The sequence below is a fragment of the Trichosurus vulpecula genome, chromosome 3 (genome assembly GCF_011100635.1).
Source record: "Trichosurus vulpecula isolate mTriVul1 chromosome 3, mTriVul1.pri, whole genome shotgun sequence".
Classification (NCBI taxonomy): domain Eukaryota; kingdom Metazoa; phylum Chordata; class Mammalia; order Diprotodontia; family Phalangeridae; genus Trichosurus; species Trichosurus vulpecula.
The window spans coordinates 124,037,340-124,059,131 of record NC_050575.1 but is presented as its reverse complement, the minus strand read 5'-3'; the positions used below and the strand labels follow the sequence as shown (position 1 = coordinate 124,059,131).

The 21,792-nt window shown below is 44.2% G+C and overlaps 1 protein-coding gene across 2 annotated transcripts in view; it reads right to left on the bottom strand.

Annotated features, from left to right (window-relative positions):
- Window positions 1–21,792, bottom strand: part of GSN (gelsolin) — a 49,266-nt gene that overhangs the window by 4,049 nt on the left and 23,425 nt on the right. For both annotated transcript variants that reach the window (XM_036748644.1, XM_036748643.1), the window contains exons 4-15: window positions 16,932–17,093; window positions 16,331–16,480; window positions 15,297–15,386; window positions 14,167–14,299; window positions 13,126–13,214; window positions 10,789–11,004; window positions 8,561–8,694; window positions 6,841–6,931; window positions 5,563–5,733; window positions 4,210–4,384; window positions 2,091–2,215; window positions 365–442 (exon numbers count right to left, since the gene is read on the bottom strand). In XM_036748644.1, coding sequence (XP_036604539.1) covers window positions 365–442; window positions 2,091–2,215; window positions 4,210–4,384; window positions 5,563–5,733; window positions 6,841–6,931; window positions 8,561–8,694; window positions 10,789–11,004; window positions 13,126–13,214; window positions 14,167–14,299; window positions 15,297–15,386; window positions 16,331–16,480; window positions 16,932–17,093 — 1,614 coding nt within the window. The remainder of the gene's footprint in view (window positions 1–364; window positions 443–2,090; window positions 2,216–4,209; window positions 4,385–5,562; window positions 5,734–6,840; window positions 6,932–8,560; window positions 8,695–10,788; window positions 11,005–13,125; window positions 13,215–14,166; window positions 14,300–15,296; window positions 15,387–16,330; window positions 16,481–16,931; window positions 17,094–21,792) is intronic.

The following is a 21,792-nucleotide window of genomic DNA, read 5'->3' as shown; positions in this document are numbered from 1 at the left end:
GTTCTTCAGTAGCTAGAAAGCTGTCTAACCCTCCAGCTCCTCCCCACACAAGCCCACCTCCCGAAGAAAAGAACACCATGAGAGCCCAGAGACAGTTACTATATAGGCTTCTCCAAAGGACACAAAGCAAGGGTCTCCCTGGAGGCCCTGGAGGCCTAGTAAAGGAAAGTTAAATCTCACCATGTCCTTAGACTAACCTTGGTGGGGGGAAGTGCACTTCATTTGCTGTAGCCTCTCCCAGGCAATTAAGCACAGTAGAGGTGTTCCCTTTGGGAACAATGGGGCCCATGTAGCCAAGCTAGCTATTCTTCTATCTATCTTCTCTCCCTCCCTCCTCCCTTCTCCTCTCCTCCATCTTTCAAACCTGATCCCAGGTGTCCAAGAGCATGACATCATCTGTAGCCAGATCTTCTTGCATAAATTCCCCAGGAACCTCTTCAATCTGGAAAGAAGCAGGAAGGATTAAAGAGGCAAAAAAAAAAAAAAGAAATCCCTTTTCTTTTCCAGGCTCTTGCCATTTGGAATCATCTAAAGATATTCATATGCTATAGGCACTATAGGGGCAAAATCTCCACCTTCTAAATAAGGAAACTAAGTCTCTGTGATATTAAATGATTTGAATATACAGCCAATAAAATGGTGGAACCAGGACAAAACTCAACAATTTCTCAATCCTAGTCCAGTGTTTTTCGCACAACATATAGCTGCTGGCCCATACTCCTTCCTTTGCTAAACACTTGGTGGGAGGAGGCTCTCAGCTTGGTCCAGTCTGAGGAGCGAAGTCCATCATCTCCCTTTCCCCCCTCCCCAAACTGATGAGTGTTCAAGGCAAGTGGGAGTAAGGAGTGCATTCAGTAACTTCCTTGGGGTAGCCTTTCCCATGGTAGCAGAGTGAAAGCAGGTCTTCCTCCCCACTCAGAGCAAGATGTAAAGGCCTCGAACGGCAGAAAGACCTTCCCGGTTGTCAAGGCCACACCTGGCTGGAATACACTGCCAAGGGCAGCAATGAAACATTTCATTTCAATTTTTTTGAATGCCATCAGTTCCTTCAGGGTTGCTCCTTACTAATAATAACAGCTAGCACTAACAGTGTTTAAAGGTTTGCACATTACATACACTTTATACATGTCACCTCATTTGATCTTTACAACAACCTTGGGAGATAGGTGCTAGGATTACCCCCATTTTGCAGATGAGGAAACTGAGACTGTAAGAAGTTAAGTGACTTGCTCAGGGTTGGATAGCTAAGGAAGTGTTTGAGGTGGGATTTGAACTCAGATCAAGCGACACCTAGTTGCCTTGGGTGCCAAGTGATGCTGGGAGAGAAGCCAAAATCGATGTGGGTGGGGCCACACACCCACATAAAGCAAACCACTTCATCAAGTGTGAAGAGTTGCCAATACCCTTGCCATTGGGAATCAATCCACTGTATCTGTATTTTGGGTTTATTTGTTTTTGGCATGGACCTGTAACTTCAGTGGAACTCCTGATGAAGAGACTCCTCCTACCAACCAATGTACTCCATGCATTGTCCTACAATTTACAGCCTGAGACATTTACCCGGGACACTAAGAGGTTAAGTGTCTCGTGTCAGAGGCAGGATTTAAACCCAGTTCCTTCTAACTCTGAGGCCAGCTCTCTGTCCACTATGCCAAGCATGCCTTTCAATCTGTTGTGTTTTAGTGACGATGCATAAGACAGCTCCTCCTGTCATCAGGGATCTTGTGTCCTCAGAGTTTTGATTTCCATCCTTATAAGACTATTTAGACCAACAAGAATCATACTGTTGAAATGACTTTACACCCAAATCAACCAAAATAGGCATTTTTGCTCCTACTGTACACAGAGAGGCTTTAGTGGTCTCCTCAAGGATCATATAACTAACAAAGGATGGGCCTGTTTTTACCCCATGAATTTGTCTCAGGTTATGAAAATTCAGGGGGAACCTCCACACCCTCTGCCTACACAAGAGAAAACAGCATCTGTGTAAACTCAATCAAATTAACTATGTCTAGGGTCCAAACTGTCCCTATGCTCTTGGTCCTTTCTCTGAGAGGGAAAAGGCTTGAGGCCTCTTTTCTTGAACTCACCACAAAGCGGCCAATCTTGTTGGAGCAGGCAAAGAGACGAGGTGGGTGGGCATCCATCTTCTTGTCCTTCAGCCGTGGAGATGTGCGGTATGCGGCCTTCCCACCCAGGGCTTCCCAGAAGCTATCTGCGAGGAACAAACCGACAAATTAGCTGCTGTCTCCTTGGCTTGCTTTGTGAACATATTTCACCAGCTTTGGATCACATTAGTCCTGAGGGAAGAATCCTTACTCCACTAGCCAAACCAACTGTTCCCTAGGCCTCCCTCTCCCCTCCAAACATGGCCCCATTAATTCTTGTTTTTCATACCTAGGCCAAAAAAAAAAAGAAGCCTCTTACCTATGCCCTTAGAAGTTATTAAATGGTGAATATCACAGACCTCACAATACTACTACTAGGCCTATACCTCAAAGAGATCAGAAAATAGACTCATATGTAAAAGAATATTTATAGCAACTTCTTTTTGTGATGCCAAAGAACTGGAAGCTAAGGGATTGCCCAGAAATTGGGAAATGGTTGAAGAGATTATGGAATAAGCAGTAGGGTACTGGAGTCACAAGCAGGCTCCAACTGATGGAAAGACCAAACTGTTAAATTTTCAGTGTGAACATTTACACCCCAGAAATTTACAAATGCTACAAATCAGGACTTGATTGATTTTTTTGTTGTTGACCGTCTAGAGTTAAGAAAGTGATGGCTAAAAATGTTAATGATCCCTATTAAACCTAAAAGTGTGTTGTGGGCCCTTTTTATTTCAGAGAATCTATTGGTAACCATTTCCTAGCACACTCTTAGGAATATGAATGTAATGGATAAGTCACAGGAAATGACAAAAGGGGCAATTCTAAACAACCTTGGGAAAAGTTGTATGAAATGAGTAGAATCAGAAGAATTTACTCAAAAACACCACTATAAAGACCATCAACTTTGGAAGAATTAAGAACTCTAACACAATGAATAACTACCATTCCAGGGGACTGATGATGCCAATGCTGCTCACTTCCTTACAGACAGCTAATGGTTGGACTAAAGGGCAGAATGAGATACATATGCCTGAACATGGCCAATGTGGGGATTTGTTTCGCTTGACTGTGCATTACAAGGGTTTTTTTTCCTTTAATTTTTTCATTGGGGGAAGCAGGGAGAAGGAAAATACTTACTTGTTAATTGAAAAAAGAAATTTTTTTTTTTAAAAAAGAAGGCCTTCTACCACTAGCCCCTTTGCACAAGACAATCCTCTTACTGAGAGCCCCGGAATAACCTGCCCCTCCTCTTCTCCAGCCCATCAAAATCGTACCCCAGCTTCAAGGCCCAGCTGGAGTCTCACCTCCCCCAAAAGACCTTCTCCGATCACTGCAGCCCAAGCTGATCTCTCTCCCACCTCCAGATTCCTACGACACTTAAGTCTTGTGGCATTCACTAAAGACTGAGCACATAAAGATGCCTATTTCTTTGGTGATGATAAATATTCAGAGCATTTTCCTTACAACAACTCTGTTGAGTTCAGGTGCAAGCATTACCCCCATTCTAAAGATGAAAAAGATTGAAGCTCTGAGAGGTTGTCATTTGCCTACAATCTGGCACCTAGTAAAAGTCAGAGCCAGGATTTGAATGCAGGTCACTTGTGATACCACTGCACCACACCACAGATGCTGTTTCATGTGAACCATCAGTCAATAAGCAATGATTAAGCGTCTCCTATGCACCAGGCACTGTACTAAGCCTGTCTCCCAAGTGGGCTGTAAGCCACCTGCAGGCAGGGACTCTTGCCATCTCTTCTTATAGTCCTCAAAGCACCTAGAGCAGGGCTGAGCCCACTGTAGCCACTCACCAAAGTTGAGAGGGAGGACAGTTCATCCTGGAGACAGAGGAAGGGGTAAAATGGACTCCTTCCCCAGCTGGAATAAGGGGTGAGTCTGTGAACTGTAAAGGACTGGCTAACCCCACTGGCTATGCCAGCCGTCCCTGTCCCCAAGACTGTCCTCTCCTTTAGCACTAGGTCTGCATTGTGCCTGAGCAGGACAGCTCATCAAAGGTAAGGGGTAAGCAGCCACCAAGCAAACGCTCAGAAGGACACCCCAACCCCATGTCCATGCCAGGCCCACCCCTCACGGTCCCCACCTGGCTCACTGCCCTCAGCCACTTGCACAGGCCGAGCCTGCAGCACATTCAGCAGTTCCTGCGCCCCAGACTTCTCTGTATCACTGGCTCCTTCGCCCACCCACAGATAGGCAGATGATGGAGTTTTCAGAACAAAGGCGTCATTGGAGTTCAGCTCACTTGCAGCTGCATTCACCTGGGGGAAAAGTGGGGGAACCCCCCAAGGGAAATCATTCCATGTACTAACCACATTAAAAACCATCCTGAATCTCCCAGATGCTTCCCCCACAAACCCCACTCACACTGAGGAGAAAGAGTTATAAAATATTAGTCAAAGCAAGTTCTTTGAGGCCCAGGAGGATGAACTAGACAACCATTAGAATATTTGTAAAAATGGGGCTGAAATAATAACACCAGAGAGGCAGGAAAGTATCAAGGATTGGGAATGAGAGGATGGGCGTTCCATCCCAGTTCAGCCATCTACCATCTTTGTGACCGCTGGGCCTGAGTTTCCTCATCTAGGAAACAAGAAAGCTGGACAAGAGGATCTGCAAGGTCCTTCTAGCTCTAAAATCCCCTGATCCTCTCTCAGACCACAAGCCTCTCACTCTGTATGAAGAATCAAGGGATTCTTCTCCTATTCTGAATGAGGATTCACTCAACATTGACACTGAGGCTGGTTCCCTGGTTATCTCCCTGTGTTCTGTTCCTTTGGGGTTTGCCTTTCTTCTAGAAGGGAGAAGAATAGAATCATAGGGTTCATTGTTGGAAGGGATGCCTTACAAGGCATCTGGGAGCAGCCTGAAGGTCCAGACCATATGACCTGGCCAGCGCTTCCCAATGCAAGCTCAGGTCAGGCTCATGCTCAAGGATGCTGACCCTGACAAGGTAGTTTTAACAACAGGTTTTCTTATAATAACCCTATTAAGTAGAGAGCAGAGGTATGGTCCTCATTTTGCAGATGAGAAGCCCGAGGCCCAGCAAAGTGAAGTGTCTTGTGCAAGGTCACACAGCTAGGGTCTCATGGCAGTTCAAGTCTCTGAACTCAAAATCCCTTGTCCTTTCCACTACATCTTGCAACCTTGTGATGGCCTGGCTCTCACAGTGGAGGGTTCCTCTGCTAACATGAAAGGGAGGATTTAGATGTTCAACTCTCCCTCAGACCTAGCTAGGCCTTAAGGCTTCAAGGAAGACCAGCTTTGCTTTCCATTCCTGCAGTGACTTCAAAGTCTTGCTCACAGCAAGTCAGAGTATCATTGCATAGGTTCATGGTCACGGCTGCTACCTCTGTGGCGTTCTGGAGGGGAAGGTTTGGGGAGCTTGATCCCCTGTGCCTGCTTCCAACCCCAGGCTGGGAGAAGATGTGGGAGTTACCTCCACGGCCCTGGTGGCTCCGGAGCTGCTAGAGCGGACCTGGAAGAGGCGGGTGCTGGCGGGGGCCGTCTGCCCACCCTCTCTGGAAGTGCCGCCTTTGTAGATGATCATGGGCTTACCGCCAAATAGGCTCATCAGGTGGGCAGGCTCCTTGCCCTGCACAACTCGGCTCTAGGAAAAGGCAGTGAAGATAGGGCGTCAGAGCAGCAGTCAGAGGAGAGGCCTGGGGTGTGGATGAGAAGGGTGTCATCCTATCCTCGCCCCACCCCACCCAGAGGATCCTACAGACTTTTCCCTCACCAGACTCAGGGAAAGTAAAAAGGTATGTTTGTGTGTGGGTTGCATGTCTACATATATGTGAGATGAATTTTGTGATAGGGATATGCCTGTGTCTGCTAATACTTGCATGTAATATGTGCCTACACTTACGTGTACGTATGTATGTTGTATGAAATGGACGATGTGTTATATGCTAGAAATAGGTATACATATACATGCACACTGCGCAGAATATGCATGCAGTGTGTAAAAACATCATCATGTGTGTGTTTGTGTGTATACGTACATATATGTACATGCTGTGGTACCTATGCACAACTCCTTACAAACGCTACACACACACATATCCTTAAAATACTATAACGCACATATATGTACATATCTATGCATATGTGTGTATAAAGTGTGCATACAGTGTGAGGACATTACCAACTGGTTACACACATGTGTGCATGTGGAGAAGCATGAACAGATGTAAACATGCATACAATGTGAGTAGAGAGTAGTATTGAAGGTAAGCATGTGTATGTATATACACGTTTAGACACATACTTACGTTATGTGTAAATGGCATTCATGCATGCATATATATTGTGGTCAGAGTGCCAGGGCAGTTGAGCATCAGCTTAAAGGTGACTGCTTATGAGAGGCTTGCTCCTTCAAGGGAGGCAGTGGGCTATGGGATTCCGCACCACCACTCCCAGCACACTGCCCTCTACTCAGAGCTTTCCCTTTCCCTTTCAAAGGCACTGAAGATGTCCTGGGATTTTGGGGGGATGGGGGAGGCTACGCCAAAGCTAGACAGCTGCAAATGTCTCCAGCTCTACCAACATGGAGCAAGCATCACACAATGGACCTCTCCACCCCTGAGTAGGGCATCAGTTTCCTTTGGCTGTTGCACAGGAGGGCCTAGCTCTGGAGACAGAGCATGGTCAAGATTTGGAAGTGAAAGGCTATTCACTGATAACATTCACGTGGGATGGAGGAGAGGTATATTACCTGTACTGGAGTACCGCCTAACTCCTCATCCAGCTGTACTGTAAGGATGGCAGCTGCAGCACGCTCTTCCTGGCTGGAATCAGCCCCCTGCCTAAAATAATAAGAAGCATCAGCATCAGTATCAGCATCGGCACCAATATCCTCATTACAGAGGCAGCAAATAAAATAGAAAGAACATTGGCCTTGTAGTCAAGAGGCCTGGGTTCACAATCTAGTCCTATCACTAAATGACTACATGACCTTAAGACAAAGCACTTCATTTCTCTGGGTCTCACTTTTCTCACCTGTAACATGGGAATCATAATTAATTAACTCCCCACCTCTCAGGCTTGTCTTGAGGAAAACACAGTATAATGTGAGTTGTTCTAATTATTGCCACTTTCCATTTTCACAATGTTTTGCAGAGCCCTGTCTTATTCATTATCTCTACTCATCCATACATGGTTTCTTGGAGTCAGGCATATAATCCCCACTTTAGAGATGAACAAGGAAATTGAAACTCTAAGAGGGGCACCATCTCACCCAAAATCACAGTGAGTTTAGGGATGAGTTGGGTTGGAAGCAGGGCTTCTGACCAACATGGGGGCTAGCAGTACTCTCACATGCAAATCCTTCTGGAGCTCATGCTCTCCTGAAGGATACTGGCCTGGACCCAGAAGGTGACCAAAAAGGAAAAGGGAAGACGATACAGAAAGACTCTTGAAAGACCATGTAGCGTAGTGGACAGAGCCTTGAACTTGGGCACAAGAAGACTGAGGCTGGAATCCTGGCTTAGACATGTACTGGCTGTGTGCCCACGGGCAAGTCATTTAACTGCTCTGGGTCTCAGTTTCCTCATCAGTAAAATGAGGGAGTCAGACTCAATGGCCTCTAAGGTCCCTTCCAGCTCTAAATCTTGGATCTTCTGAGTCCTCACTCTCCAGCAGTGGTTTGGAATGAGCAGTCATTATAGAGTCCTTGCACAAAGGCCATTATCCCATTTAGCTCCTAAGTTGAAGATCTGGAAGTCTCAACAGCACAGAACCATAATATTTGGGGCTAGAAGGGTCCCTAGAGAGCATAGAAGCCAGCTCTCTCATTTTACAGGAACCTTTGGGGCAGTGGATCGACAGCCAGGCCTGAAGGAAGATCAGAGCTCAGATCCAGCTTTAAACACTTACTGGGTGTGTGATGCTGCCTAAGTCAATGAATCTCTGTCTGTTTCAGTTTGATAATCTGTAAAATGTGCATAATAATAGCATCTACCTCCCAGGGTTGTTGTGAGAATAAAATAAAATATGTGTAATGTACTTTCCAAACCTTAAAGTATAGATGCTAGCTATTACTATTATAATTATTATATTGCCCCAGTAGATTATAAGGAATTGTATTTTTTTTTGTCTTAGCACTCTGAGTAAATATATGGCAGTAGGACCCCCAGGTTCTGCTGCCCCAGGAGACCTCAAATGCAAAGACAATAATGAAACCCACTCATCGTGGACCATCATGATCTAAACCTAGAAGGAAGTATCTAATCCAACCCCTCTCATTTCAGATAGGAAAACCAGAGCCCAGAATGGGGAAGTCGTGTGCCAAAGCCTGGGGCAAAGGTAGAAACTAAAACCCAGACTTCCTATCTTTCAGGGTCAGCCAGATGTCCTTTACACCACATCATACTTTCTCTTAGTTCCATCAGTCATGGTGATTGACCAAGTACCCAGTTAAGAGTCTGGATGCCTACCAGTTATAGATGATTTGTCCCTGTCGGCCTGCATGCTGATAGTTGTACAGGATGATGTAGCTGTCACCACCGTAGAACTGGCCATAAGTAGAGGGGTTCACTGGAACTTTGTCAGCACCTTCAATTCTCCAGATCTGCCAAGGCAACGGGACAATCAGAAATATACACAATGCAGGCAGCCTGGGACATGGGCTTGGAGGAAGAATCGTTGAAGCTTTCTAACAATACAGTGGAAAGAGAACTAGATTTAAAATAGAAGATCTGGGTTCAAATGCAGACTCTAGCACAACATTCTAGTGCCATGGCCTTGAGTTGGGCACAGATCTTCTTTGGGCTTCGCTTTCCTCATCTGTAAAATGAGAGTTGAACTCAGTAACTGGCAGGGTCCTATTCAGTTCTGACATTCTGTGGCTCTGTGACCTTGGGCAAGTCACTTCCTCTCTCAGGGCCTCAGTTTCTATAAATAGCTCAACTTAGGCAGAACTGTCCAACACATGGCCCATAGGCCACATGGTGCCCACAATGCTCTTGAATATAGCCCAAACCAGACTAAAATGTTACTGGGAAATATTTAACAAGATAAAAACAGATAATATTACATTTTAAAAGTCAGTATGTGGCCTGCAGGGATCCTTATGTGTGGATTGGTGGCCCCATTTCTCTGAGTTTGATACCTCTGGAATAAACAGTCATTCTCTGAAGGGCCATTTACAACATCCTCCTCCACCAATTACTTGGTCTGCCGCAGGCTCAATGCTTGCCTAGAGGTAAGGGGATGGACTGGTTGAATTTAAATCTCCTCTGATTTCCCCATTAACATACTAGGAGATATTCTGTGTCAACGACACCCATCTGCCGCTCCAAAAGGGGCTAGCACCAAGCCTTCTAAATTTGTCTGCTGTCCTACATTGCCCTCTGGTGGCCCTGTGGGGACAGACACCTCAACACGATGGCCTTTCAAATTAAATCTTAGAATATTAGCGCTGGAACCAATATCAGAGAACATTTAGTCCAGGCAGCTCACCTTGTAGATGAGGAAACCGAGCCCCAGAGAAGGGAAAGTGCTTTGAAATAATGTGATATAGGGTAAAGAGCACTGGATTTGGGGTGAAAAGAGCTGAGCCCAAATCCTGAATGCCCCTTAACTCCATATAGCCTTGTCCAAGCTGCTTCCTCTTCTGAGCCTCAGTTTCCCCATCTAAGACACAACAAGAGGTATTAACAACTTCATCTGGATGTTATGAAGATCCAATTAGATGCACATGTAGAAGGGTTTGTAAAGTACTGAGTTCAATATAAATGTTACCCAGCAAATTAGTGGTTCAGCTGGGAGGAGAAATCAGGTCTCTTGACCTTGTTCCCTAAACCAGGCTGCAGGCTCCCAGCTACAAAGGATCTAAAAACTACTCTGGGGAAGGAATGAAGCCACTCAGGAACTTGTGACAATGGAATCTGACTCAAAGTCTCAGAGTAATCTTCCTCTAAAGGACAGGAGGGTATAATGTTAAGATTGCTACATGGCAAGTCAGAAGCCTCAAGTTTGGAAGCTGCTTGCGTGTCCTGGAGCAAAGTGTTACACCTCTCTGATGCTCAGTTTTCTCATCTATAAGATGGTCATCTCCCAAAGGAAAACACTGCAAGCCTTAAAGTCATCAGTGTTAAGGTTACAATGAAACTGCTGTGTACTGAAAGGTAAATCAGTCAGCTAAGCGGAGCAGTGGATGGTGCTCTGGACCTGGAGTCAGGAAGATCTGAGTCTGAATCTAGCCTCAGACCCTTACTAGATGTTAGATCCTGAGCAAGTCATTTAACTTGTCTGCCTCAGTTTCCTCATCTGTAAATGAAGATAATATAGAGCCTATCTCCTAGGATTGTTGTAAGGATAAAATGAGAGAATATCGATAAAGTGCTTTGAAAACTTTAAAGTGCTCTATAAATGCAAGCTATTGTTGTTGATTTAATTACAATATATTATACTATTATACATAAACATATATAAATATATATTTGTATACTTTATAATATAATTATATACCTTCTACATACCTTATGATTATAAATATATACTAATAAATATAATAATACTTTATAATATAATTATAAAGCTGGATCTATTTCTGTAACATGTATGGAATCCCCAAGATCAGTATGTTTCAATGGAAAGACTTGGGAGTACTCCCTCCTCCCTCCTCTCCACCCCACCCCCAATGCTTCCATCAACGGGATACCTGCTTCTGGCCAGTGCCATCATCTTCCATGCCATGCTGGGCAGCCATAGCAGTGGAGTTGTGCAGGGTGGCAGCATCGAAAGGCACCCGCTCAACGTTGGCAATGTGGCTGGAAATGTAGGCCACTCCCAGGCCCTGGGTCTGATCCAGCTCCCTCCAGTGCTTGAAAAACTGCTTGAACAGTGGGGTCTCACCACCTTGTGGAAGGACTTGGATCTAGGGAGGAAGGAGGCACAACACAGGATGATGAAGGGATTACTGTATCACCAGGACTCCTTAGGGTCCCAAGAAAACTGAACTAAGTTTAACTTTAAGAATCAATGAACTCTGCAAAGTGAAATGAGCAGAACCATTAAAACCATTAAAACATTAACAAGAAACAGAGTTAATAGCAACATCGTGTGATGATCAGCTATGAATGACTTAGCTCTCCTCAGCAATATAATGATCCAAGGTAACTTCAAAGGACTTAAGATGGAAAATGCTATCCACATCCAGAAAAAGAACCAATGGACTCTAAATGCAGATTGAAGCATACTATTTTCTCTTACTTTATTTTTTTCGTGGTTTTTTCCTTATGATCTGTTTTTTCTCTCACGACTATGACTAATATGGAAATATGTTTTACATGATTGCACATATATAACCTATATCAAATGGCTTCCTTTTTAGGGACAGGGGAGGGAAGGGAAGAAGAAAAAATGGGAACTCAAATTCTCGTAAAAATGAATGCCAAAAATTATCTTTACATATAATTGGAAAAAATTAAATACTATACAAAAATCAATGAACTCCTTTTTGCAGAAATAGGGTACTCTGGGTATGAAATAGTACATATGCTAGCAGGCATAGCTGATGTGTTGATTGGTTTTGCTGGATTGTTTTTTCCCCTCCTTTCTTCTTTTTAATTTTTGTTAGAAGTGATGGCTCACTGAGTTAGTGAGTGGGATATGGGAGAACATATAGAGAAATGAGGGCAACATAAAAACAAAAGATACCAATAAGAACAAGATTATTTTTAAAAAGAATCAATGAATTCTACCTAAAGATGCTCTGGATCAGATATAAAAGTACTTATATGTGTATATGCTATTTCAGCTCATGTTGCCCCAGCAACAAAAACAGCGCCTAACACACTGTTATGTGCTTAATAAATTCCTGGTGATAATTGATTGAATCATTGATTGACTTGGTGCCTAGAAACCCTAGAACTCAATGCTGTCATTGGACAGAGGACACGGACCCCAGAGATTCAGAGAAGGTTCACAGAAGGTCAAAATTAGAACAATAAAATTCTGAATTCAATTAAAAGAAAATGTATTGTCGACTATGTGCCATGCACTGTGCTAAGCCTTGGGGAAGATAAAAAAGTTTAGAGAAGGCACCTTCCCTACCCTCACTGAGCTCACATCTAGTAGAATATATATAGTATACATCTAGGGGTGGGTGTGTGTGTGTGTGTGTGTGTGTGTGTGTGTGTGTGTGTGTAAGTCTTTAATTCTAGGTATGTATACACACATATATCTATCTATATAGACCCACATACACACACAGAATTGAAGTCCTCCTCTGATGTCTCATTGAGTCCTGTTGATGATCCTGAGATCCCAGTTCTAGGTGTGCATATGCGTATACACACACACACACACACACACACAGAGAATTAAAAGTCCTCCTCTGATGTCTCATTGAGTCCTGTTGGTGACCCTGAGCTCCCAATTCTAGGTGTGCATATGTGTACACACACACACACACACACACACACACACACACACACATATAGACATATATAGACCCACATACACACACAGAATTAAAGTTCTCCTCTGATGTCTCATTGAGTCCTGTCGGTGACCCCGAGCTCCCAAAGGCTATATGGCTACAGAATGCAAGCTCTGGGGACCCTACCAAGCTGGAAAAGTTTCAAGGGCAGGCCTGGAAACAGACTATGATCTTGTCATCCAAGGAGCAGTCTAATTCAATGTCAAAAGGCTCATCACAATTCAGGATAAAGGGTTTGGAAGAAGGACCCACTTTGATGATACTATAATATAAGTAAGTGGCATTTCTCCTCCTATTGTATTAGCATTTCACTGAGTGTAGAGACCATGCCCCTCCCCTTAGGTGCTAGGCACCTGGCAATTATTTCATAACTCACTTGGTTACCTTGACTGACCCACCCTCCTTTTCCATTTTCTGTTGCTACCCCAGGGCAGCCTCCCCTTTCAGAGTTTTTCTATTTCTTTCTCTGTTTTATTGGTCCAAGCCTTGGGGCACAGGGCTGAGCATCCCATACTTGAACTGCTCCCCCCAGCCACAAAGGCCTCAGCATCTCACCTGGGTCTGCTTGGGATAGCTCATCTTGGAAATGAAGTCAGAGGCACTTTTGAGTGCAGCCTTCCTCTCCTCCGCGTTAGCCTGTTTGCCTGTGGGTGAGTTGAGGGAACCATTCAAGTTAGAAGATTCCAAGAGAAGAAATTTCCTGCTTGACCACTCTGGAACTCCCATGGGGAGGCTCAGCTCACAGACATAGCTCTGGGGTTCTGAGGGAACCCTGGACCTTCTCGACAACCAGTAGCATCCAGAACCTCAAGAGAAGGGATCTCTGCTCTGCTGAGACATTTACTATGTGGGTCTGCAACCAGACATAGCTGAGATTCAGATTGCTCCAATGTATCCCAGAAGGGACACAAGTCATGCAGTCTGAGCTCCAAATAACAGGTCCATTCTCCCCATCTTCATCTGTTTATTCATAGTTAACTTTCTTAATTCCTCTCTCTCAACAGGAGGTCACTATGCACCGCCCCCTCCCCCATGACAATTGCTGGACCAGGAGGTCTTATTCTACTATTCAGCCCCAGAGTCTGGCCTCTGGGAGACCAGACCCAACTGACAGTGGAGAGCTATTTCAATCCTACTGGGCTTATAACCAAAGGGCAGAAATATATTACATAGACACCTCTCCATACACTGGAATCACAGGATCATAGACCTATTAACTGGAAAAAAACTTCAAAGTCCTACTAACCCAATTCCTTAATTTTATAGATGAGAAAATTGACACCCAAGCAGGTTAAGTGACTTGCCCAAGATCATAGGGGTAAAAGGCAGAGACAGGATTTGAACCTAGGTCTTCTGACTCCAGAATCAATGTTCTTTCCACTGTACCTCACTGTCTCTCCAGGAGTCTCCAGAGAGAGTGGTTTGTAGTCTTAATGTGCACTATAAGAATAGAGTTTCCGTTCATGCTTCCACCCCTGTGCCCTCTCCTTCAGCAAACAAAAACAATTCCTGGATGGGGATAAACCACTCAACTGGGAGTCCTAGTACAAGTGAGATCTGAAATGCTCCCCACCCTAACCCTCATTTCTAGGGTACCTTTCCAGACGAAGATCTTTCCATTTGTGCCATGGTCCAGGATAAAGCAGTCATCAGAGCTCAGGGCTGCCTGACTGAAGGGGTTCTCATCAGCCACCAAGGACACAGCCATAGTCCCAGCACCATTGGAAACCTGTTAGGGAAGAGAGCAGGGAAGAGTCGGCATCTGGCTGCCCAGCCTTTGAAAAGGGCTCTAGGCTTTCTCCCTGATACAGCAGAGGCTCCACATTCACACATGGTTACCATCTCACTCCCAGACTCAGCCAGATTCAGAAGTGGGGCCCAAATTCCAAAGTTACCAGCCTCTCTCACTAGCTGCCTCCAAATGGGACCAAAGCACCCAGACAATTGTGTCTATTCTCCAAGTGTTAGAACAGCATGTTGAAACTTCCAAAGACACGGTTTTTGGTTATTATTTCCTTCTGTCTACACGACACATCAACAAAGGTAGTCATGGCCAAGAGTTGTTTATTCTCCCCAACTGAGGAGATAAGGGAACTGAGGTTTGGAGAGAAAGGGAGAAATTTGTCCAAGGTCGCACAAAGAGTTAGTGGCAAAGCTGTGACAAGGGCCCAGATTCCTTGATTCTTAGAGTTTAATGTTTATTTCTCTGCACTGTACTGTTTAAGCTCAGGGGCATTCCTGATTGCTGTACTCTATATTTGGAGTGGAACATCTGGCAAAAGCCATGGAGGCCAGGACCTTGGATGGGATCCAGTTTGAGAAGACTACAAGTTGAACTAGCAGTGACTCTCCCCTGACTCCTCTCTATCCCCACCAGGCTACACCTGCTTGGACCACTTTTCATGCTAAGCCCACGTCAGCCAGATCCCTTGTTCCAGCTATTTCTCCATACCTTGTAATAATAATAACAAGAAGATGGTGTTTATACAGTTCTTAAGCTTAGTATTTTCCATTCACAGCTTCATTTGGCCCTCACAACAACCCCAGGGAGTGAGCAGAGCAGATATCATTAACTCCATTTCACAGATGAGGAATATGAGGCTTAGTATTAAGAAGTTAAGTGACCAACCAGTGGTCACACAGCTAGAAAGAAGCAGAGCTGGACTTCAAGCCCAATGACTCTGCCTCCAAATTCAGGGTTCTTTCAACTACACCATGCTGCCTACCTTGTAGAGCTTAGCAAGTCTGCGATTGGTTGCATCCTCCTTGGCAGTGTCATCTGTTCCTTCAGGCAGAGTGGGCTTGGGCCCCAGGACCTAGCAGAGATGTAGAGAGGGAAACATAAGCCTGTGGACACAGGCCAACAATGTAGGAGGCTCCCAGTCATCTGCCCCTCCAGGTGTGGATGGCCTCCAGTCCCAAGATGGAACAGCCTGAATTGGACAGAACTAAGAGAGGTGAGTACAGGATTGCAAAGAAGAGGAATATAAGGGGAAAGTTCTTAACAATCAGAACCACCCCAGGGCAGATGGGCTATCTCAGGAGGCTGGGAGCTCAATATTACCAGAGGATTTCAAAAGGAGGCTGGGTGATCACTTCTCAGGGATAATCTTCTGAGGCCCTTTCCCACTATGAAATTCTGTGACATTTTCCCCCAAAGCCTCCTTTCTCCATGCTTATCTTGGTCCTTCCCCTTGCTAGTGGGAGCTGGACCACAGGCTGATCACTAGCAGCCACATCTCTGGATTCTTTTCTGTTTGGACATTAGACGGTAAGGCCAGGCCCATCAAGGGGTCATTGAGCATATGATTTATGGACTCTGACATGCTGGGCTTTCCTTTATGAGAGGGAAGAAGCAACAGGGCCCTGAGACACCAGACACAGCCCCCAAGCCTGGTCTCCTTGGGAAAGGAAACATTTTAGGGAGCTGGTCCCACCCTCCTAGGCAGGACATCCAACTGATGTCCCCACGGAGCAGTACACCCAAAAGGTGAGGCCCATAGTCCCAGCATGTACCAAAACGTAGGTGGGTTTCCACTCAGTCATTCTAAAAAACTGCACACCTTTGGGAGAAACTATAGGAAGAAGGCAAAATGCCTAATAGAGATAGTCCCTGGGACTTTTGGTTCCTCTACAGTTACACCTTGCACAGGGACATAATCTAAAAGGCAATGTTAAATCAACCCTCCTCTCCCCTCCCCCCCAGTAGGGTCACAACATCTGCCTCACTATGGGTCAAACGACAAGAAGAGAGGCTCACCTGGAGCATCCTCTCAGGCTCAGCTCCCTCCTCTGAAACATGCACCTTGGCCCGGCCACTCCGCTCATTGTCTCGGATGCCCTTGGACACTTGGGTGGCCTTGAGCCGCTCAAAACGGTTGCTGTCAGCGCCACACCACTGGTAGATGTCCTGCAATGCACAGACCAAACGTATGCTTCAGTCAGATTCCCCAAACCCAGGTACAGGGGCAGGAGAAGCTAGTTGTGCCAATCTTCTCTCCAATGTCCCAAGAGCAAGAAACAAAAGCAAAACTCAAGTTATGTATAAATATACACAAGGAGGCTCCCACATTCACCTATCTAGCCATCCTCCTACACTGTGCAAGTAGAATGGCCACACATGGTATCTGTATGCACGAAGATACAATAGGCACTTTCGGAAAAACCAAGGAAGACTTACATGAACTGATACAAACTGAGATGAGCAGAACCATGAGAACACTGTACATAGTAACAGCAATATTGTCCAATGACCAACTGTGAATGACTTAGCTATTGCCATGAAACACAGGTGCCTGTGGGAAGGACTCAGCAAGTGATGGCGATAGAGGGAGGCAGCGAGGACTGGGGAGGACACTTACATTGCCCAAGTCAAGGATGAAGCAGTCGCCCTTGTTGAAGCTATCCCATGAAACAGGCACCTCTGTGGCCCGGACCACCCGGCGTCCTTTGACCTGCAACAGTCTCTGCACAGCCACCTCGTTGGGGACCACGTGCTTGAAGCCAGAGGCCACACCGCCTTTCTGCAAGGTAAAAGGGAAGCATGAGGAGCACTACTTCTCGGATTAGCAGGGAGAAGTATAGAAGGCCAAGGTGAACTGAAAGCCTCCACTGCCTTTTTTACCCCAAAATTTTCCCTTAAGAATTCTCCTTATATCCATTATGAAATGTTAGAAATGCAACCCATCTGTCTCTCTGCACTCACTAGTTATGTGGGCTTGTCATTTAAACTCGTTAAGCCTCAGTTTCTTCATCTATAAAATGGAGATAATAATACTATTTACCTCACGGGATTTTTTTTTTTTGGTGAGGAAAATAGAGGGGGAGAAGGACAAGGAAGAAAAGAAGGAAGGAAGGAAGGAAAGGAAAGGAAAGAAGGGAGCACAGTGTAATAGAAAGGGCACTAGATTTAAATTCCAAGGACCTGAGTTTGGATTCCAGCTCTGCTATTAACTACCACTGACCTTTAGCCATTCACTTAACCACTCTAAGCCTTAGTTCCCTCATCTGTAAAGTGAAGATACTAATCCTCACACTGTCTCCCTCATAAGGGTGTAACCAGAATGCTCTATAAACCTAAGTTATTGTCACTATTAATACTGCTGTGGTTTGCATTGCTACTAATAAATCCTACACATCCATATAGTATGGTGGATAAAACATTGCTTGATTTGCAGTCAGAGGACCTGGGTTGAAACTGGGGCTCTGTTATTTACCCAATCAGTCAATGAGCATTTATTACATGGTATTGCTAGGTACTAGGGATACAAAAGACAAAAACAAGACAAGCACTGTCCTCAAGGAGTTTACATTCTAATAAAGTGATACTACATGTTCATAGATAAGTGAATAAAAGATCAACATATACATATATGCATTTATGTATACGTATAAAATGATAGGGTGGCTGGAACAATACCTAAGAGGGGGAATCTGGAAAGACCTTAAGGAGAAGGGATTTAAATTGAAGGGAGGAAGGAGTTCCAAGAAGTAGAGAGAAATTATGAGGAACAGTTTGTGCAAAGACTTAAGGCCAGGACGTTGGACATCATACACATAAGGAAGTAAGTAGAACACTGTGTGGGTGAGGGGGAGTAATGTGTCATCAGCCCAGAAAAACAGATAGGCTAGAATTATATGGTGAAGGACTTTCAATATCATCAGAGGAGCTTGAATTTGATTCTGATTTGTAATCAGGAGCCAGCAGAGGATAGAGGAGGGTTAAATCCAAATTTCCTTCATGCCAACATAATATTTTATCTTTTTGCCTCTTCTTTTTTACTCCTCCTAAACCTACTTCTCATTCTCTCCATAACCTCCAATCCCTCCATTCCTCAGTAGCATCCTAGGTCATAATCCCTTCTCTAGCCACACTCTCTTCCCTTCCCTTTCCTTAGTGAACCAGTTCAATGCCTCACTAACTTTTACCCTTGAATTCCTTGTTTCCTCACCCTATCATTGATCACACCTGGCCAAACCAAAACCTTAGACTACTCCCACTATCCACGTCCTTTGTTCTTACTCATGCTACTAAACGGAACTGCAGGAAATTACAAAATCATTCTGAGTAGGCCCACTGCAAATTTGTTAGCTAATATCAATTGCCACAAAACAATCTTACTACTCTTCCCCAAATGCATCCTACTCACCAGAGCTGCTATTCCCAATCTTCTCTCCTCAATCTTCCCATAGTATCTCCTTTCCCAATCCCCTCAGCCAAGGACCCTATTTCATACTTCACTTTAAAAATTGAAAACATTCAGTGAGAGCTCCCTTTTTTCTTTCTCATCTTACAACTCTCCAGTATCTTATATCTCTCTACCATCTCCTTCATTCTCTGATAATGAGATGGTCCTTCTGCTTCCCAAGGCCAGCTCCTCCACATGTACCCATGATCCCATTCCTTTCCATCTTCCCCAGCAGGTTGCCACCCCCTATCATCCCCACTAACTAATCTTCAGTCTCTCCCAATCCATAGGTTCCTTCCTTGCTGCTGATAAACATGGCCCTGTTTTTTCCTATCCTTGAAAACCCTCATTATAGTCTACCATGACCACCAGCTCTCATTCTTTATCTTTCCTTCTTTTCTCAGCTAAACTCTTGAAAAATGGAGTTCAACTCATCTACATTTGGTGCCTCTACTCTCTCTCCCCTTGCTCTCTTCTAAACCCTATGCAATCTGGCATCCAACTTTATCATTCAATTGAAACTGCTTTCTCCAAAGTTACCACTGATCTCAATTGCCTAAAGATGTCTTTTTTTCCTTCAATCTTTATGCTTAAAAACCAAAAACATCTCTTCAGCATTTAAGACTATTATTCTTTCCTCTTGGATACTCTCTGGATTTTCAAGACTTGGCTCTCTCTTGATCTCCCTCCACCTGATAGTTCCTTGCCAGTCTTCCAGGATCTTCACCTATGCCACACCCATTGACTGTAGGTGTCCTCTTTGTACTCTCTCACTTAGTGACTTCATCAGTTCCGATGGATATAATGATCTCTATGTAGATGATTCCCAGAACTATCTATCCAACTGTTTCTACAACATCTCTTCCATGTAGCCCATCTCCACCCACACAGCTATAACCTTAACCCACACACTTAGAACGTCTTGCTCATACTACTGCAATAATTTTCCAGACTACTTGCTTCAAGTCTCTCTCTATTCCAATCTATCCTACACACAGCTTCAGAATTAATCTTCTAACTATGTTACACTCTCTCCTCAACAAACTCCAATGATATTACCTCTATATCAAATATAGATGAAATAAAACTCTTCTGTTTGTCATTTAAAGCTCTCTGCAACCTGACCCCTGCCTAGCTTTCTAGTATTTTAACACATTATCCCCCTCTATATACCGTACGATCCAGCTGTACTGGCTGACTTGCTATTTCTCACCCGCGACACTCCATTTCCTAACTCTTGGTCTTCATACTAATTGTCCCCCCTACCTGGAATGCTCTCTCTCCTGACTTCCAACCCACAGAATCCATGGCTTCCTTTAAAACTCAGCTGAAAAGCCACTTCTGCTAAGAGGCATTTCACTGGCCCTCCCCACCCTTGCCAAGTACTAGTCCCTTCCCCTCTAAGGTTACCTTGTGTCTACTCTGTATGTATCTTGAATGTACCTATTTATGCCTACATTGTCTCTTTCATTAGAATGTAAAAATCTAGAGGAAAAATGCTGGTTCTGCTTTTTCTTTCTATCCCTAACCCTTAGCACAGTGCCTGGCACATTGTAAATGATTAAAAACTACTTGTAGATTGATATTTGGGCTTCATTTTCCTCTTCTGCAAAATGAGGGAACTGGAATAGAGAAATTCTTAACATCTCTCAAACTCTAATATTCTCTATACCAAGCAAGGTTCCTTTTTACTCTAACATTTGATTTTCTATGTTCTATCACCTTACATTCTAAGTTCCCTTCCAGTTCTAACACTCTATGTTCTACGGTCTTTCTCAGGTCTGCGGTCATTTGTTGAGTAAGAGGTTATTAAATTAAAAACTAATTATGTGCAAGATACGGTGCTAAGTGCTAGAGAAAAAAGAGGGAGAAAATAGCTCATGATCTCAAGGAGTTCACATTCCATTGAGTAGGAATATGGCATACATACAGATAAACACAATTAAAAAGTAGGCTGTGAAGGGTGCAAAGGTGAGATCGGGAAAAATTGTTCTAAGAATATGGCAGGAGAGGGAGATCATTTGGGGGAAGGAAAGAATTAGGGAAGACTGTATAGAAGAGGTGATAAGCTGAGCTCTTGAAGGAAGAGACTAATTCCAAAATGCAGAGGTGATGAAGGAGTGCATCATGGGTCTGGCTTCCCCCAGTCCAATGCAACAAAGCAAGAAACAACATGTTGATTTCAGGGACCAGCCAGTAAGACCAGCTAGGCTGGAACCAAACATGTAAGAAGGGCAAGGTAAAATTAGGCTGGAAAGGTAGGTTGGAGCCAGCTTGTGAGCCTGGGAAGGGCCTTAAAGGTCAAGTTGAGCAGTTTATATTTTATCCTATAGGCAACTTGCAGACAACAAAGATTTTCTTGGCAACTCTAGCTTTCTATGATTCTGTTTCTAAGTGGCTTACCAGCATCTTTCTCTACCCCTCCCTGTAGCCCAGGCCAGGACACAATTGCCTCCCTTCTGTTTTTGCTCTGTGGAGCCTTTCAGAGAGGCAAGTCTTGCATAATACTCTGCTCCTTTGGGATCTATAATTTATGAAGGAATCCAGCCTGGTGCCTTTTCCTACTATTGCTAGGAGAACTAAGTGACTTAAGTAAGGCTTGGAAATAGCAGAAAATATAGCTCCATTTTTGACCACTACATCCCTCTAGGTGCAGAAGAAAGAGTATAGAAATTGGGATCAGAAGATCAGAAGTCCCAGCTCTACTTTTTACTATATGTAACCTCTCTGTGCCTCAGTTTCCTCATCTACAAAATGGTAATAATAATACATTATCCTGCCTCACAAGTTTGTGTAGAATGTCTGTGAAGTGTTTTGTAGCTAAAACATTAATTTAAAATGTAACAACTATTTTTTCCTTTAAAAAACACATAATAAAAAACCCAGACCATTTCCTTTAAAATCCTTAGGGCTCTATTAACTATCAAAGCTCAGGTCCATTCCTTGATAATCATTCCCTGGCCCTCTCCTCTGATTATAGGCTCAGAAGAGACATTAAAGATGATCTAGTTAAAACTCCTCATATAAATAACAA